This window comes from Rhyacophila brunnea, unplaced genomic scaffold (assembly GCF_057557595.1).
Source record: "Rhyacophila brunnea isolate RB1 unplaced genomic scaffold, BYU_Rbru_1.0 scaffold_10, whole genome shotgun sequence".
NCBI lineage: Eukaryota > Metazoa > Arthropoda > Insecta > Trichoptera > Rhyacophilidae > Rhyacophila > Rhyacophila brunnea.
The window spans coordinates 11,901,001-11,918,305 of NW_028232752.1; the positions used below are offsets into that span (position 1 = coordinate 11,901,001).

The 17,305-nt window shown below is 31.5% G+C and overlaps 1 protein-coding gene across 4 annotated transcripts in view; it reads left to right on the top strand.

Moving 5' to 3' along the window:
* The window catches only part of LOC147078891 (leucine-rich melanocyte differentiation-associated protein-like), a 92,919-nt gene that overhangs the window by 50,392 nt on the left and 25,222 nt on the right, over positions 1-17,305 (top strand). Inside the window, exons 1-4 of one of the 4 annotated variants that reach the window (XM_085951273.1) lie at positions 11,423-11,598; positions 14,057-14,277; positions 15,130-15,215; positions 16,455-16,596. In XM_085951273.1, coding sequence (XP_085807399.1) covers positions 11,544-11,598; positions 14,057-14,277; positions 15,130-15,215; positions 16,455-16,596 — 504 coding nt within the window. In that variant the 5' untranslated portion in view covers positions 11,423-11,543. Of the gene's footprint in view, positions 1-11,422; positions 11,661-14,056; positions 14,278-15,129; positions 15,216-16,454; positions 16,597-17,305 lie in introns of those variants that run through there. The other 3 variants (XM_085951280.1, XM_085951288.1, XM_085951295.1) reach the window with 3 other exon arrangements.

Below are 17,305 nucleotides of genomic sequence, written 5' to 3' on the forward strand. Positions count from 1 at the left end.
CTCATTATATCTTGACCTCACTATACACCGTACAAACCTCATCCACTAAGGAGCTAGTCGGCGAGTGGGGTCTGTACAGGGTATGGCAGGTGAAGACGCAACGGCCTGACGTTTTACTGGGATGACAGTGTAAACATGACTACATTAAATTTACATATTTGTCAGTAATTTTACACATGTTTTTTTATCCACAGTGGAATACGAAATAACGTAAAATTTGATATCGTTTTTTTTTGTTTTTATACAAATTATATTTATTTGTTTCCCGAACAGGTATATCTTGGTCTGCATTAGATTTAAAGTGACAAAATGCTTTTAAATTATTGTGTATATTACAGTGGCGAAGGGTGGCGGTAGGCTGTTAAGATCCACCATAAATAGTGCACACTAAACTTAGTCAGGTATACGTATTTATTTTCATTGAACTAAGACTACAACAATTTACACATGGTGTTGGTAACTTTTTAAAATTGAATTAAACCCTGCAAAAACCATGCCATAATTAATAGATAATAGTAAAAAAATACTCGTCTACCTATAAAATATCTAAAATTATGCCATTTAATCATTCATAATTTTGGATATTTTATAGATAGAATAATATTTTTTTGTCTATTATACTTTGGTTTAGGCAGGGTTTATTGAATTTAAAAAAAAATGAACCAACAATATATTGTGTAATATGTATTCTTAATCCAACGAAAACAAATACCTAAGTATGAATGAAAAATGTGTACAATTTTATTGTATCTGTCCCAAAGTATACCAAAACTATTATGGTTTGGTTAAGCAGGGTTCAATTAATTTAAAAAAAACTAATCAACACCATTTTTAAATTGTAGTCTTAGTTAAATAAACATAAATACGTATGACTAAGAAAGTTTAATGTGCACTATTTATATTGGATCTTAACAGTCTACCTCCACCCTCCGCTACTGGTATATTATATTATAACCGATGGCCCACACAATCGTTTCATATAATTATGAGTATTGGAAACGTGCCATATAATCTTATTATACCGATTCTAAAAAATGTAAATGTCATGCTCACCTATGATTGGCGATCTCTTGTAATTGCGAAGTGATGCCCCAGTGTGACTTTGAAGGAATCATCTACTTAGGTGTCGCAGTGCGCTCTAGTAATTGCGTCGGTTTCGATCAACAACTCAACAGTAACTGTCATGAAATAATAATGAAACAACTCCCTGCAGTAATTAAAATAACAAGCATTTTTAAAAATAAGTTTAAATTGGAAAAGTATTCACAGTGATTAAAAAAAAACATAGTTTGTTTTTGCTACAATACTGAAGTGTGGAAAATATCATGTGATTAAGTAAACAATATTTGTAAGTGTGAACATAACGAATACAGCGATTATGAACTTACCTAAATCAAAAAAATCAATAATTACTTAAAATAAAATTATCAGTGATCAATAATTCTAATTCAAAGTATCTCTTCCCTATTGACAAGGCGACACAATTTTATAATACTAGTAGTTTATTTTTTGTGCAAAATTACGTATCTAACTGAGTGGTCATGTTATAGGTTTTATGACATCAGTCGCGATTTTTTTTCTCTCTGAATATTATTTTGTACTTAATTTGTATAACATATATTTGTAGGAATTTTGTATAATTTAATAATATTATTACTGGTTTGAACCGTTTCGAGGCCCTTTTCAAATTTTAGACAAATTGGTTGCATCATATGAGTCAAAGAAACGCGCCATTCCACTTACAGCCTGCCGCTAAGCTAAACTGAGTTGTAAGTTCTTTTCACCGACACGCAGTAGGCTCTTTTGACAGTGAGGAAATAGTTTGATGGTGAGTGCAGTGAGTACAATCGGGCATCTAATAATTATAAGATAGTTATACTCTAAATAGTTCATTAATGCACAAGATATAAGAATGTTAAATTCTTATTAACAAAAATACATATTTATAAATAAGTAGGTACCTCAGAAATAAACATATTAGAAAGTAAAGTACTTGACTTCAATTCGGTCTAAACTTTTTTCTAATTCATAAGTTGCTGTGTTTTATTTTTATATTATTAAATCTTGTGTAAGTATATTCAGTATTAAACGATAATAAAAAATAACTACATGTTTAATAATATTATTCGCAAGTGTAAAGAAGTCATTTATAAATTCTGTAAAAATTAGACACTAAATTGATTAATAATTACAAAGCCAGCCTGAATTTGGAACATAAACTTAATTTAATAAATAAAAACATACCTACATTATACTAAACACTTTGTTAAAATACTGATAAAAGTTTTTATTGGTCAATTATTGTAAAATACTTCCCTAATTATATTGTTGAAATGGAGTTAAAGTTTGGAAGATATTGTTTATTTTTTATAGTTATACAATGCTTACTACTTGACCAAAAATTTCAGAATTAGGTACGATTTCACGATTTAAAAAAGTGTTATTTTGATAAACAGCTTTTGGAAAAAACGTTCGTTCTAATCAAGTACCTACACACTATAATATAATATTATTGTTTTTGATCTTAATTAATAGAAAGTTTACATTTCACTTTAATAACTGCTTGCTGAAATATCTGTATTTTTATATCTTAAGCTTTACAGCGGTCTCTTAATTACTTGTGGTAATAATGGAATTATTGATATTAGTAATGTAATACAGCAGAGAAGTGCGTGTGTGAAATTTCTTTGAACATTGTAAAAATGATTGATTTTTCATTGTACATAGAAAACATAATAATATATAAAATCTGATATAAGATGTTGGATTATTTTCTTTTTGTGTAGAAAAAAAAATAATAAAAGCGATAATATTTTAGATAATATATATTTTTAATGTTTACCCATTTTAATCGAAATAGTATTGTTAAATACGTAAAAAAATCATTGAATGTTTATAGAGATTAGATAGATTCACGACTTTTGGTTAGAAAATTTTATTTCGGATTTTATGGCTAATGAAATTTCAAGTTAGAAATAATATTTTTTTTTCTGCCTGATGATTTACGTGATGTTAATTTTGAACAGGTTTTCAAGCTAAAATTTCATAACAAAAAAAAACAAAAAACTTTATATGAAGACTAAGAAATCATATATTATATAAAATATTATACGCATTCATTATCAATAAGATTATGAAATTTTAAACAATAATTCATCATCAAATACGTCATCGTCATGGATGAGAGCGTTTTCTTTCCTAGCTGATTCATTTAATGTGATATGAAGTTGTGAATTAATTAAATATAAATACCAAAACTTTATGTCGTATTTAGTCGATAGTGATGCAATTAGTAAAGAAAAGTCCTCATCAATTACGTATTCATTATGTATTAAAATTTTCAATATTATAGATAATAATTATTAATGTAGGTATATTAATCATGATTTAACTTGTTCTGCGAGGCTATTCTAACATACAGAGCTACATATCATGATAAATTTATAACATGTACCACCTTATATTCAGGCAGTTAATTATTACAAAAAGTTACCGCTGAACTATCAAAAAGTGCTATCTTTTAACTGTCCCTCTCTTGGCTGTATTAACTTTACGAGTGAGATAGAGTGCGCCAATTTTACATATTAAGAGTTGAGATGCAAGATATGACTATTTTGAAAAATAATTACGTCACGGCCGCCGCCTTAATTTATAGTTTTCCGCGAACTGTCAAATGTCGAGTAGCTAGTACATAGTAACATCATAATTGTGTTACTACATGCTGCAACCGCAATGACATGTCACATGACTAATAAAATTGTAGGTTATGTTGATTTATTATGTTTAACATTTTAGTGTTTGGGTGTCTTCGCCAGCACGAACATACCCGAATTTGACATACATGTCTACCAACCTAAATTTTTGCTGTATTACGTATTTACCAATTATTGGAGATAGCCGTCGATAACCGCTTTGTGTATCAATGGTTTCCGTGTTAATTTGGACCAATAAAAATAACGGAAACATGCTAAAGTCCTAACTGTTAAGAATACAATATTTCGATTCAATAATCAAATGTACCTATATCTTATCATAAAAAACTTATGATTTGAATCTGTTTTGATTTCGTGCTTTCCATATTATTATTATAAATTAGTAAGTTTGTACTTATGACATATTATTCAATTATTGACATATACTGTAAAATATATAAAATATATATAATATAATCACTATAAAAAAATAGTGTCCAGACTCTGGCCCCCTTTGCAAAATGCAAAATTTAATGACACACAGTCGACAGATAGTTTATGGGTAGTCATTTACGAACGTGGCTGCTCATAAATTAAATATTTATTTTTATTTCTTTTCAAAACGAACGATATTTTAGAACGTCCATGCGAACGTATTAAAATATGTTTTACCTATAAGTTCGTAAAGATAAGTAATGAAAAGCAGCCATATCCACCAGATATGTAGAATAGATATTGGTAGCGCGTGAAGTGGTAAGCTTTTTTCATCAAAAGTAGATTACTTGGATTTCGTTACCATGGTTACTGTAGTTTTTTTTTTAATATTAAATTGAGCTTCAATATTGGGACCACACCTAAAATAAAATTGTATATAAATAAAAAGGATTTCAGGTTATACACATTTATATTTTTTTTAAATCGATGTTTTTTAAAATAAATATAAAAAATATGAAAACGATGAATTAGTCAAAAATCTACACAAGGAGAAAATAGAAAACTTAATAAACTAAATTTTAGTAATAAATATGACCATAAAATATAATGCAATAATAAGATGCGGTCCTGTGACAAATTCACATTTTATAACATTTTATTACAATTATTGTAAGTTTATCTTTGACTTAAAAAAAATCTTTTTAGTGTTTTCAGATACATACTTATAAATTAATACAGCTGAAATTGTAAATTATCAAAAAAATGTCTCAAATTGCAAGCTTCGTATTTTTCCGCTAGGTGCCTCTGCTGGCATGCCTTTCCCCCTTATTAGTGAAACGGCAAATAATTTTCAACAATAGGCGCGACGAAATTTCGGACTCGCTGCCATTCGGAGAGAGAACGTCGAGCTGGGAACACGTCAATTTGTTTCGTGATGGCGACGGGGGTAATAATTCTTAAATCGTGTAAAGATGACTAAAAACGTTACCCATTTACTTTAGAAATAAAACAATGAATATATTATTATTGTTACTAATAGAACAATAAACAGAACATTAAATGGACGCATTTTGGATTTATATGATAAAGTATATTTCGATTGGCATGCTTCATTTGCACCCGCGACCCTCAATCCGCGCATCGCCTAGCCACGATCTTTTTAGACCGTGTCTCAACTGCGGTATAGCCTTAATCGTTAAATAGAATGTTGTAAATTAAAAAAAACACTACCTACCATAAATAAATTCAATAATAAAATAAAAAATAATTTGTTATTATTACGATGAGGGCAATGAAAGGGCAGATGATCTGGCAAAGGAAGCCGGCCATTCAAGGGTACCATATCAGTGGATATCAGAAAACCTGGACTGGAATGAGGCTATAAAGAAAATGTGCCATAGTATGTGGATATATTTTCACCATAGGGCATCATTAGAAAAGGGGAAATGGAGTACGTCGATTCTACCATCACCACGAGAGGTGCCCGGGTTTGTAGAGTCTTCTTTGACGAGGAATGAGCTTAAGTTAATACTGAGGCTAAGAACATGGCACACCATGGGCAAAAGATTTGATGTCCTCATGAGAAGAAGCGAATCGCAGCTCTGCGATGAATGTCATGTTTTAGAGGACATTATACATATAGCACTGCAATGCCCCAAATATGTAATTCACAGAGTACAAGCTGCGAATTGCGGATATCTATGAGAATGTCGACGAATTGAAGGGTGTCCTGGCGTAACACGGAAGAGCTAGGCAAAATTGTAAAGTTATTTAACAGAATAGGAGTGAGGACCTGATCGACGGATCCCCTTCTAGAAGAGAACAGGCGATATGACAGTGAGTCGCAGTCGAAGCTTCGGTAAAATCACAACAACAAAAAAAATCTTTTATACAATCGGTTACAATTTAGCAATCATTATATTAAAAATATTCTAAACTACATCCAGTAGTTTGTTTTTGGTTTCAGTATAAATTTAAATAAACCGTAGATCAATTCGGGAGTTTTACATTGCGCGAAATGCGATCCTTGTGCAAATATCCGCCCTTGTTCACCGATAAAGTTCACAGAACAACAATAATAAATCCCTTTCCATTTCAAAGTCAAGGGTTCATTAGTCGATATCCATTTCTCGAAGTTTCGGTCTTGTGTTACATAAATCTGGCCTAATGGCCTTGTCAGACGTGGAAGGTCGATTTTATTGTGGACTTGTTCGCTCAGTATTTATAATGCGTCTCAGATAATATTTACCTTAAAATTTTATTGATATTTCTGTTTCATTAAATTTATAAAATACTATCGGTAATCTAATTGGATTTAAAATCAGTTGTATTAGCGCTTCTAAAGGTTATCTTTTTTTTCAATATAGGTAATCCAAACATTTTTATTACATATCTATGGTTAATTTCTACTAAATATGCCACCCTAAATCAAAGACAGAAATATGTAAGTTGTACGTATGGAGTTCATTGTGGGACATTTATTCGTGCGCGGCAGTACGTGAAACACGATTTCTTATCACATTTAATCAAATGACGAGTTCTTCGTTGAACATTTCACCGTGGAATACATTTGTACGTATCTTACAAAATGCGGTGATAGTTTGCAAATAGTACTATTCCAATTAGATTAACCCTAACCTAACCTAGTAAATACATCTTATAAAATTTGCCACATGTTTTAGCTGACATACTTCACGGTGAAATGTTCAACGAAGAACTCGTCATTTGATTAAATGTTACACGAACTCATGTTTCACGTACCGCGGCGCACGAATAAGTGTCCTGCGGTGAACTGTTTACGTACAAATTTCCGGATACGATCAAAGACACCAGTATCACCATGGTGATTTTACTTTATTGATTGCCACCTAAAACATCCACGTAATGCAATGTCTTCTACCATCAATTAATTTCCTTGTTTAATGGTAGAAAATATTCTATAATTTGTCTTCTCATATTGTGGCCAAGGCATACCTATATAATTAACTATTTTTTTATTTAACGAAAAATTTAGGAAGATTTAAGAATGTGACATTCTAATTATTGAACTGTCATAATTTTTGAGAAATTTTATTATAAGCAATAGAAAAAATCTTTTTTGAAAATGTAAGACACCCCACAGGAATCGAACCTGCATCTCTCGGGTATTGCGCCCAGTGTCTATGACGATTTGGCGCCGGGAAAACTGGACGCCACGCAATTCTAAAATAAATAGACAATAGGTACTCCTACATACCTTTAAAAAATATATTTATTTATATTTAAATTATTATATTATGATTTAATAGTTAGTGAGAACTCGTAAATAATGATGTAATCATCCATATGTTTAAGTTCTAACGAAAAAAGAGTTTTTATTTTTATATAGAGCCTTAGGCATGGTAATTCTCCATCCGCAATAAAAAAACATTATGTTAAGAGTGAAATGAATTAAAACTACGAATTAGTAGATAGAATACAATATTTTGATACTTTAAAAATAGACATTTAATCAATAATATACTGACAGCTACAAACGTAAAACATTATTTTAAAAGAAATTTTCAATTAACTAATTTTATATTGTGGGGGCACTGATAGAATATATTATGCAATAAGGGAGCGGTTGGCTGAAAATGTTTGAAAAACTCTGATGTATACCTTTTCAATCTTTCCATTAGACCATACACACATGATTTCCTTTCCTCCCCCAGTCAATTATTTATTATCTCGGGGAGTTTTTTTTACTTGGGCAATCAGTAACGTTGTACGTGACCTCAGTCGATAAGTGGAAACGCGAAATTTATTACCTGTCGTTCGCATTTTAAATTATTTACCTTGGCTGCAAATAAAAAATGTGGCTAAATAATTTGTATTTAATAATGCTTGAGCTCTCTTAAAGGGTTATTATAGTGGTACTTACTAAAAATACGTCAATAAAATATTTGTTTTATTCAACAAATAAGACACAGGATGTATATTGAACATTCTTATTCGTTGAATTAAAAAATAGCTCGTTAAAATATTAGCAAGTCTAAGTACGTTATAAAAACTAAATAACGGAGTGATCCGTGATATGTAGAGTAGTTATATGTTTCATAACTTTGCACTCCGGGTCGAGGAAGAAAATGATGTAATATATTATAAAAATATATTTTTTACATATATTATTATCTGTCTATTTATTTATTTATTACTACATAATATCTGTACCTCAGAGGCAGACGGATGCAACTCCGTTTTTGGGGAAAATGAGTTTATTTAAGAATCGTCATGCTAAAGGCTTTATCTATTAGTGGCAGAAAGATGAAATTCCTAGTCCAAGATATGCATAGCATAAAGATGCAAATGCAAATGCCATACCTACCTTAGAAGCAGAAGGATGCAAATCCAATAATCCACTAAGATAAAATTCTCTCAAACCGTCTGCAATATGTACTAGACGAGAACCAGCCAGGAGAACGAGCTTTAGAGGAGGATACAGCACTATGGACCATATTATCCAAGTCATCAGAGAAATCAGAGCGATAACAGGAATACAAGCTGCCGCTATCCATGGGTTTTATAGACTATGAGAAAGCGTTCGATTCCATAAAGAAATTTTCAATACTCGATGCACTCAGAAATCAAGGAATCCCCGGGCGCTATATAAATATTTTTAATAATATATACAGTAGCGCAACAACATCTCCATAAACCATCGCGCATTTCCTATCAGCAAAGGAGTTCGACAAGGTGATACAATCTCACCTAAACTATTTACAGCTACCCTTGCAGACTTATTCAGGCAACTTGACTGGAATGACAAAAGGATCCCCATAAATGGAGAATACCTGAGTCATCTGCGCTTTGCCGATGACATAGTAATTTTCTCGCAAGACTCAGAAGACCTCCAAAGCAGAATGCAGGAACTCGCTGAAGTAAGCAACAAAGTAGGTTTGAAAATAAATGTAACAAAGACGAAAGTCATGTTCAACTGCTTTGCAGGCCAAAAATAGATCCTCATCAATGGCACTCAGCTCGAACAGGTGAAAAGCTACATCTATCTGGGACAACAAGTGTCTATAGATGGATGTATATTTGATGAAATTGTTCGCAGAGTAAAGCTAGGCTGGAGTGCTTTTGGCTGCCTGAATAATATCTTCAAAAGTGACCTTCCACTGAGCCTAAAGCGCAAAGTGTTCAACCAGTGTGTGCTTCCCGTGATGACATATGCGTGTGAAACATGGACCCTAAGTAAAAGAGAGATCCAGAAACTCAGAGTATAACAACGTGGTATGGCATAACGCGAAAGGACAAAAAGAGGAATGAGTGGATAAGGAAGCAGACAAGGGTTTGCGATGTAATAGAGTTTATTAAAAGCCTTAAATGGAGATGGGCTGGACACATATGGCCGCTGGATCGATGAAATGATACAGTTCTGCGGAAGTACGTGGCAACGCAATGCACAGGACCGAGAGAAGTGGAAGCAACTTAAAGAGGCCTTCATCCAGCAGTGGATAGATTCAGGATGATGATGATGATGATGATGACATAATATTAATACAAGTAAATATAATATTAATACTATCGACTGAATGTACTTGATGGAATTTGAATTTAAAATCGAATTCACTCCACGGCATCTTCACGGCGCCTAAAGATGCCGAAAGGCGAAATCTGGGTCGCAAAAAACTACTTAAATGGAATAGTACAAAACTTACATCTATTAGAATTTACAAGTAAATATCATTTGATCTAATTTTATGCGAGGTAATCAGGCAAAGAGGCGTATCAGTATAGTAAAGAGTGCAAAAAAGTGCAAAGTTATAAAATGTATACTCTAGTAACATAACCTTTGATTATGTCGCTAAGTTCATGAAAACGCCTTTACAAACAAAAATCATAGAGTTTACATTCCGTTTGGGCTCACCTGCATTATAATAGCGATATAACATTTCGTTATTTGCATATCGTCTAATGTCAATACGTCAACTAATGACCAGCGTCGATTGCCTTACGACCTGTTAGAAATTGTGTACGCATTAAATATATGCAAATTTAGCTAAATGCCTATCCTATATAATAATGAAGGCAATGCTCCAGTATTACTGAAAAAATAAGCCTCCGGAACCCATTAATTTTTAAAGGGTATAGTTCTGGTTCCATTTAAATACCATATCTACATTACTATTATTATTATCATTACATATTTAATAAAATATTTCTTTTATTCAACGAATAAGACACAAGATTTAAGAATGTAACATTCTATATTTATTGAACATACATAATTTGAAAACATCTCATGCATATACTCACTATAAAAAACATAATGAATTACTTGATACATGCTTACTTTAATTTAATATACAAAAACCGATAGCCAAGATTGTAACGAAATTTTATAAGCATTTCATGTAACAACGACTAATTATTAAAATTGTCGTATGATGCCAATTGATTAATTGGAAAATCACACTGGCCTGAATCCAACTGTTACAGGTTCAAATCCCGTCAGGAATCTATATTTTTTTCTAAAAAAGTTTTTTTCTAGTGGGTATATGCATGAGATGTTTCAAATAAGGTATGTTTAAGAATGTGTAGTGATAAGATATTTTGCTTGTCTTTAAATAATCAATTTAATCACAAAAATCGCCAATAGTATCTCAATTTGGAAAGCGCTTCAGAGAGTATTAAGAGCCATTAGTTAAAATTTGTCGCAATTAAGTATGACGCTTATAGTATAGTGATATATGTGCATGGGCGCGAAACCCGAGAGATGCAGGTTCGATTCCTCCTGGGTGTCTTACTTTTTCCAAAAAGATTTTTTCTATTGGTTATAATATTATATTCTCTTAGAAGTGTTTTCAAAATTATGTACATTCAATAATTAGAATGTTACATTCTTCAATCTTGTGAATTATTCGTTTAATAAAAAAAGATTAAAAATGAGATAAAAGCATTCAATGAACCACATTTTACAACGAATGGTAAAAAGTTCAATTCTCAGACATTTTTTATTATCTGGAAAAATTAATATCTCTTTTCAGATTATAACAAATACGTCAAAAGTGAAAATTATTCAAAGTGATATATTACACTCTGTAATATGTACTGCACAGATTGTGCTTTTCCACTTAAATATTCTTTTTTAGTAATAGTTGTATGGGGTAAATAAAAATATTAAATGTAGTTTTTCACACTTTTTAAAATTCGAATGTTGGCATCACCAATATAATAATAGTCACTTTGTACGACCGTCAATTTTAATGAAAGCGATCAAAATGTATAAATAAACAATCATTTTTGAAGGTTAACATCAACACTTATTTTGCATACAAAATTAATTTTAGAAATTCAACTTCGTGGCAATTGTGATATTTTGTTCACACAATATTAATTATTGTTGTGCTTCTTTCGTTTACGTCCGACGTCGTATTATCTTAAATAAATAAAATGGATTATCCAGAAAATCAAAAAGTTTTTGAAATTAATTCAAATAATAACAACAGTGTGTGAACTATCTGTGTTTTAATAAATTATAATTCTTTGTTATACCAGCTCTAACTTGTTGTAAGTGAGATTGATCAGTTTTGAATGAATTCAAATATATCCTCTGTTGATATATATATATACGGCGGAATAGTATATTATATTATACAGTGGCTGTAAAGATCCGATATAAATAGTGCATACTAAACTTTGTCAGTTATACATAATGGTTTTCTTTGAACTAAGACTCCAATTTACGGATGGTGTTGGCTAGTTTTTAAAATTCAATTACACCCTGCGAAAACCAAGCCTTAATAGATGGTATTCAAAAAAATACTCATGTATTTAAGTTTAAAATATCTATAATACAGACAATAAATCATACATCATTTTAGATATTTCACAGATATATAATCATTTATATATATATATATATATATATATATATATATATTATGGCTTGGTTTGACCAACTGACCAAACTGACCAACAACATATTGTGTAATATGTATTCTTAATTCAATGAAAACAGGTACCTAAGTATGAATTAAAAAGTGTGTACAATTTTATCAGATCGCCCAAAGCATACCAAAACACTTATGATTTGGTTTAGTCAGAGTTTGGTTGATTTTTACAGCGTTTTTCTTAGGTCATATTCTTATTTTTCCGGTGGTTGTTTGTCCGGTACAAATCTTGCAATCGATTTTTAACTAACTTCCCGACTAGCTAGACATTCGAAACTTTTAGAATAAAACATATTACGATGCCAATGCATTTTTTTAATACTTTAACCATCTTAAAGTATAATTGAATTCATTTTTAGTTAATTCTATTTTGTATGAAAAGTTATTTCGATACCATTATTGGTTGCTAGGGGGTCCTAGCAACTAAATTATTAAATAATATATACGTGTGTTAATATTGAAATCAATATTAAATGACATTTTATTATTCAGTATTTCTATCAACTACAAATTTTTTTGGTCGTTTAAGCAAGTCAAGTTTATATGATTAAACAGAAAATTTAAAAACGTTGTATATAAAAAGTTCTTTTTATCTTGTAATTATTTTTTAAATAAACTAATTCCATCTGTAAACTGTAGTCTTAGCTCAATAAAAACAAATACGTATCACTGACAAAGTTTAATGTGCACTATTTATGTCTAATCTTAACAGACAACCTCCACTATTCGCCACTGATATTAGATAATACATACTGAAGAGAGAGACCAAAACTATACAAATTTATGATAACTGATGACGATTCATTAAAATCATTTTCCACTTACAATAAGTTAGTATCTGAGTAACGGCTTATTACTTCGCCATCTTAACTATACTGCTGTATTTATAACTAACAGTTAGGAGCTATTATAATTAGATATAGTAAGCTATAAACAAAAGTTACGTTGAAAATGGTTCTGTTTCAGCGACTTATGTCGACATAATAATATGTTGAGTCCATACAGTTCCATAATAGCATCATTATCATTTTCTCTACAAAATTAGCTGTAGTTCTCTAATTTTAGAGACCCAGTGGGGTCTAATTAACACAGTCAAGCCATCACAGCATGGGTTTTCCATTTTTTATTCCCTCGGTGTTTGTTGTCTTTAGAGTTTTCGAGGGCTGCATTTCCTTCTTTCAAACGACATGACATATCCATTATAAGAGTATTATCTTAACAGATTGAGTTACGCTTCACTCGACAAACTGACGATAGAGCTTCAAGTTTTGTTCGAGCTGACGCAATTTTCTGACATGTCTCTGAAAATTTGTCTTAGGATCTCTCTGTTGAATATAATACAAAGGGTCATCTTTGATGAGTGCCCGACATTTTCAGTAATATACCAGGATGAGTCAGATGAATGTATTGTTTAACTGATGTATTTTAGTCTTTCTTCTGAGATGCTTTATTTGTGGAGACCACAGTAGCATATATTAATTAACATTATATTCGTACGTATTTCTATTTTCATGTTGAACAAATTACCTTAGATAATATAGAAAGCTTTCTACTATTATAAAAGTGTATTCGCCATTACAAATCGCCGTATTATAAATCGGCAAGATTAACACATTTGAAGATGATTCTAAAGACACTTATTATAAGCTATGTCTTTGACCATTCATGTGTGATAAACATCTTATGAATAATGATTGCTTTATAATAATTATTGACCTAAGAATAAGGTAGTGTTTTTTTGAATTACGCCATTTCTTTTGTCATTCCAACAACCTTACAAACGAAAATCGTACATAGTCCATATTCAGTTTGGACTCACCTGCATCATAGAAATATAAAATCTCATTGGTTGCATACAGCCATGATCCATCATTAATGAATTATGACTAAGAAAGGAACCTCCGGAACCCATGCATTTTTAAAGGGTTGTGTTCTGGTTCCATTTTAATACTACACCTACATTATTAGTAGTATTACTATTATTGATTAATAAAACAAAATGATTTCAATCAGGTATAGTTGACATATGTCCATCGGGATATCAACAATGTCAGGTTGTTACACCGGAAAGTTTCGAAAGTTGGTCGGTGATTAGGGTGACCAAGTGTTTTTATTCAAAAATGGGAAGTGTAAAAATTTGTGAACTCAGATGTTGGGTGAGGGTGGAAACCCGCCGAGGAAGGCGCCAACGAAGGTCTCAGCTTTGCCTCCACTTGGCGAATGCGAGGGCACAGGTGGATTTTTCATTTTTATCTTATTATTATTATGAAATGTATTTTTTTTTATTGTTTATTAATATAAAATGTTAAAATAATGTTCTTTGTCATATTTTTTCCTTGGCCTTTGTATGCGAGTTAGCTTTTCATTATTTACGTTATTATGTTATTACTATGTCCAATAATGAATAGTTACTGCGTTTTTAAATCTGTTATATTTTTTTATTAATTATCCATTATAAATAGCAGGTATAACTTTGAAAAGAGATCCATAGATGGCGTGGCCCATTGACTATACATCGCAAGCGCGATGTAGGATTTAACTCTATATACAGTGGCGTAACTTCGAAAAGAAATCCATGGATGGCGCCGCCCATTGACTGTACTTTGAAAGAACTATGTAGACGAATTAGGATTTAACTCTATGTTAACTCCGTGATAGGGATCTCTCAGAGATCTTTCCCAGATCTCTCACAGCCAGTCAGTTTAGTCAGATCAGCTCTGACCCTTTTGATCACACAGGTCCTCTATTATGAGATTAGCACCTTACACTTTTGAGATTCGTTTGTAGTGATAAGTGTGATATCTAATTTTCAAATGTGATACCTATCTAAACTGAACTATTCCTTTGGCAAGTTCATCTGGTTATTTGGTCGAGCGAGTCGCTAATCAGCTTTTGTGTACCGTTTGAAGTATTCTCTGTTATTATTGATTAAATCTTTGTGAACTCTGAATAAATACTAAAACCGGAACTGTTTCTATTTTATAACTAAAACATCCTACAAATGGTAACCAACGTGGGCTCAAAGTTTTTCTAGGTTATAATACCTAGTAGATTATTTAATTAAATATATTTCTTTTCTGTTTCAGTTGAGCTACAGTGGTCAAGACTGTCGCAGAATTCCATCTTCATTGAGCAAGATGTATGGTGATAAAGTAGAATGCCTAGATATAAGGTATTTTGTTAATAATAATTATTAATTGATAATACAATAGTTATATTATGGTCACATTAATATAATAAAAAACTTTCTGTATATATGTTACGCCGAATGTGCGAAATTGACTATTACATGAAATGGGCAAAATTTTGACTAATTCATGTAATAGTCAAGCCCGTTGCCTTATTCATGAATTAGGTAAATTATCTGCCGAGTGCGTGAATTCTCCAGGGTATAGAATTCTTAAACTGTCAACATGACAGTAGAAAAAGTAAATTTAATACGGATGGTTTTATTAGTTATAATTGGACATAATATAATATTATTATTATTAAGTTAGGTTAGGTTTTATAATTCTGAATTCAACTAAATGTCCATTTTGAGGTTAGCTAACAAGTGTCAACAAACTATCAAACCATACTATCACAAACAAACAATCGACCATTGCACGATTGATACCCAAGCACAAATCAAATCGCGAAAATACCTTTTAATAAAATACTTCCGTTATCATATTCTAGTTCTAGATTTTTTTTTTGTCATAGTAAATGGATATGAACGTCATTGTAATTGTTGATTGGTATATTTTTATATAATCAATGACATTTGACACATTTGGTTAGTTTGATTTGTTGCAAAAAACACCACAGGAGCGCGACCATCTATTTTGACCAATGCACGAGCATTTGACACTTTGTTTTAGTTGCAAAAAACACCACCGTAGCGCTACTATCTAATTTGCCCAATGCATGAACTAGGCAGAAAAATTACTGCCGAATTTACGCACTTGGCAGATATTTTGCCTAATTCATGAATAAGACAACGGGCTTGCATTTTTCATGATTTAGGAAAAATTTTGCGCATTTCATGTATTGCATCATATATTTTCAATTTCGCACATTCGGCGTAACATAATATATATCTCATTTTGGAGTTTTATAAAACGTTGCTAATCTTCAAATAAGGGTAAGTCGGTAGTGGTAAAATGTCTACCCATTTGAACCACCCATTTACCCATTTTTGAAAAATGTGTGCAAGTCAATAAAAATTTCGTATTTCTCTCATATACATAATATCTAAAAAAATATATTAAAAAATATTACCCATATACCTATTATTAGAATATATACAACATTTTTTTCAGTAATTATTCATAATATAATAAAGATATAAGCCATTTTAATTAATGACTTACTAACATGAAAGTGGATACTCCTGCTTATGTTTCTATACCTCTCAAATATTTTATTCCAGTTTTAATAGTCTAATGACAGTGGATGGTCTGAGTGGTTTTCCGGCTCTCAGGGATCTGGTTCTTGATAACAACCGGCTCGTAGATGTCCGACCCTTACCTCACCTACCACGATTAGCTACACTCTCCCTCAACAACAACTTGGTAAGAAAACAGGATTCATTTTAACATGTTTCATTATCTACTTTGTTTAAGAATCGAAGGGTTCCCAACCCAGGGGGTGCGACTAAAAAGAAAAATATGTATGCATGCTTTGATTATAGAAAAATATAGATAGAGCTATTGCAAGTCTTTGTTCCTCAAAACATGACGAACTTTTTCACGCACTTGCCTCGCCCCCTTCACGCTTCCTCCGCGACCCTTTCTTGGGTTATTCGAAAATATGTGTGACTGTGTGCGTGTCGTAGTGTTGCCAGATATCGAATATTTATTCCAATGTTATAATTTTACAAGCGATGTTTTTATAAATTATATTATGGAAACACTAGCGTGTTGGCTATGCACTTGGTAAAACATTACTCACTAAAATAGGCTCATGCGGAGGGCTGGTATGCATGATAAGAAATTCAACGAGAATGTCAATTCGCCACTTTATTGCGACTCTTAGTTTATCAATCAATAAACAACCTATTAATCGCCTGAATACAAATGTAGACCTGCGTAGGGAATACCGAATGAATATGTGAATACCGGTATTTCGGTATTTCTTATTGAATACCGGTATTCGTCAAAAGATATTATAGAAAAAAAAGAAGTAGGTTTCTATCAATGAATATAATTATGTATTATAATTTATTTAAAACACTATTTTATGTGACCTTTATAAATATGTATTGATGATCATATTTTAGAA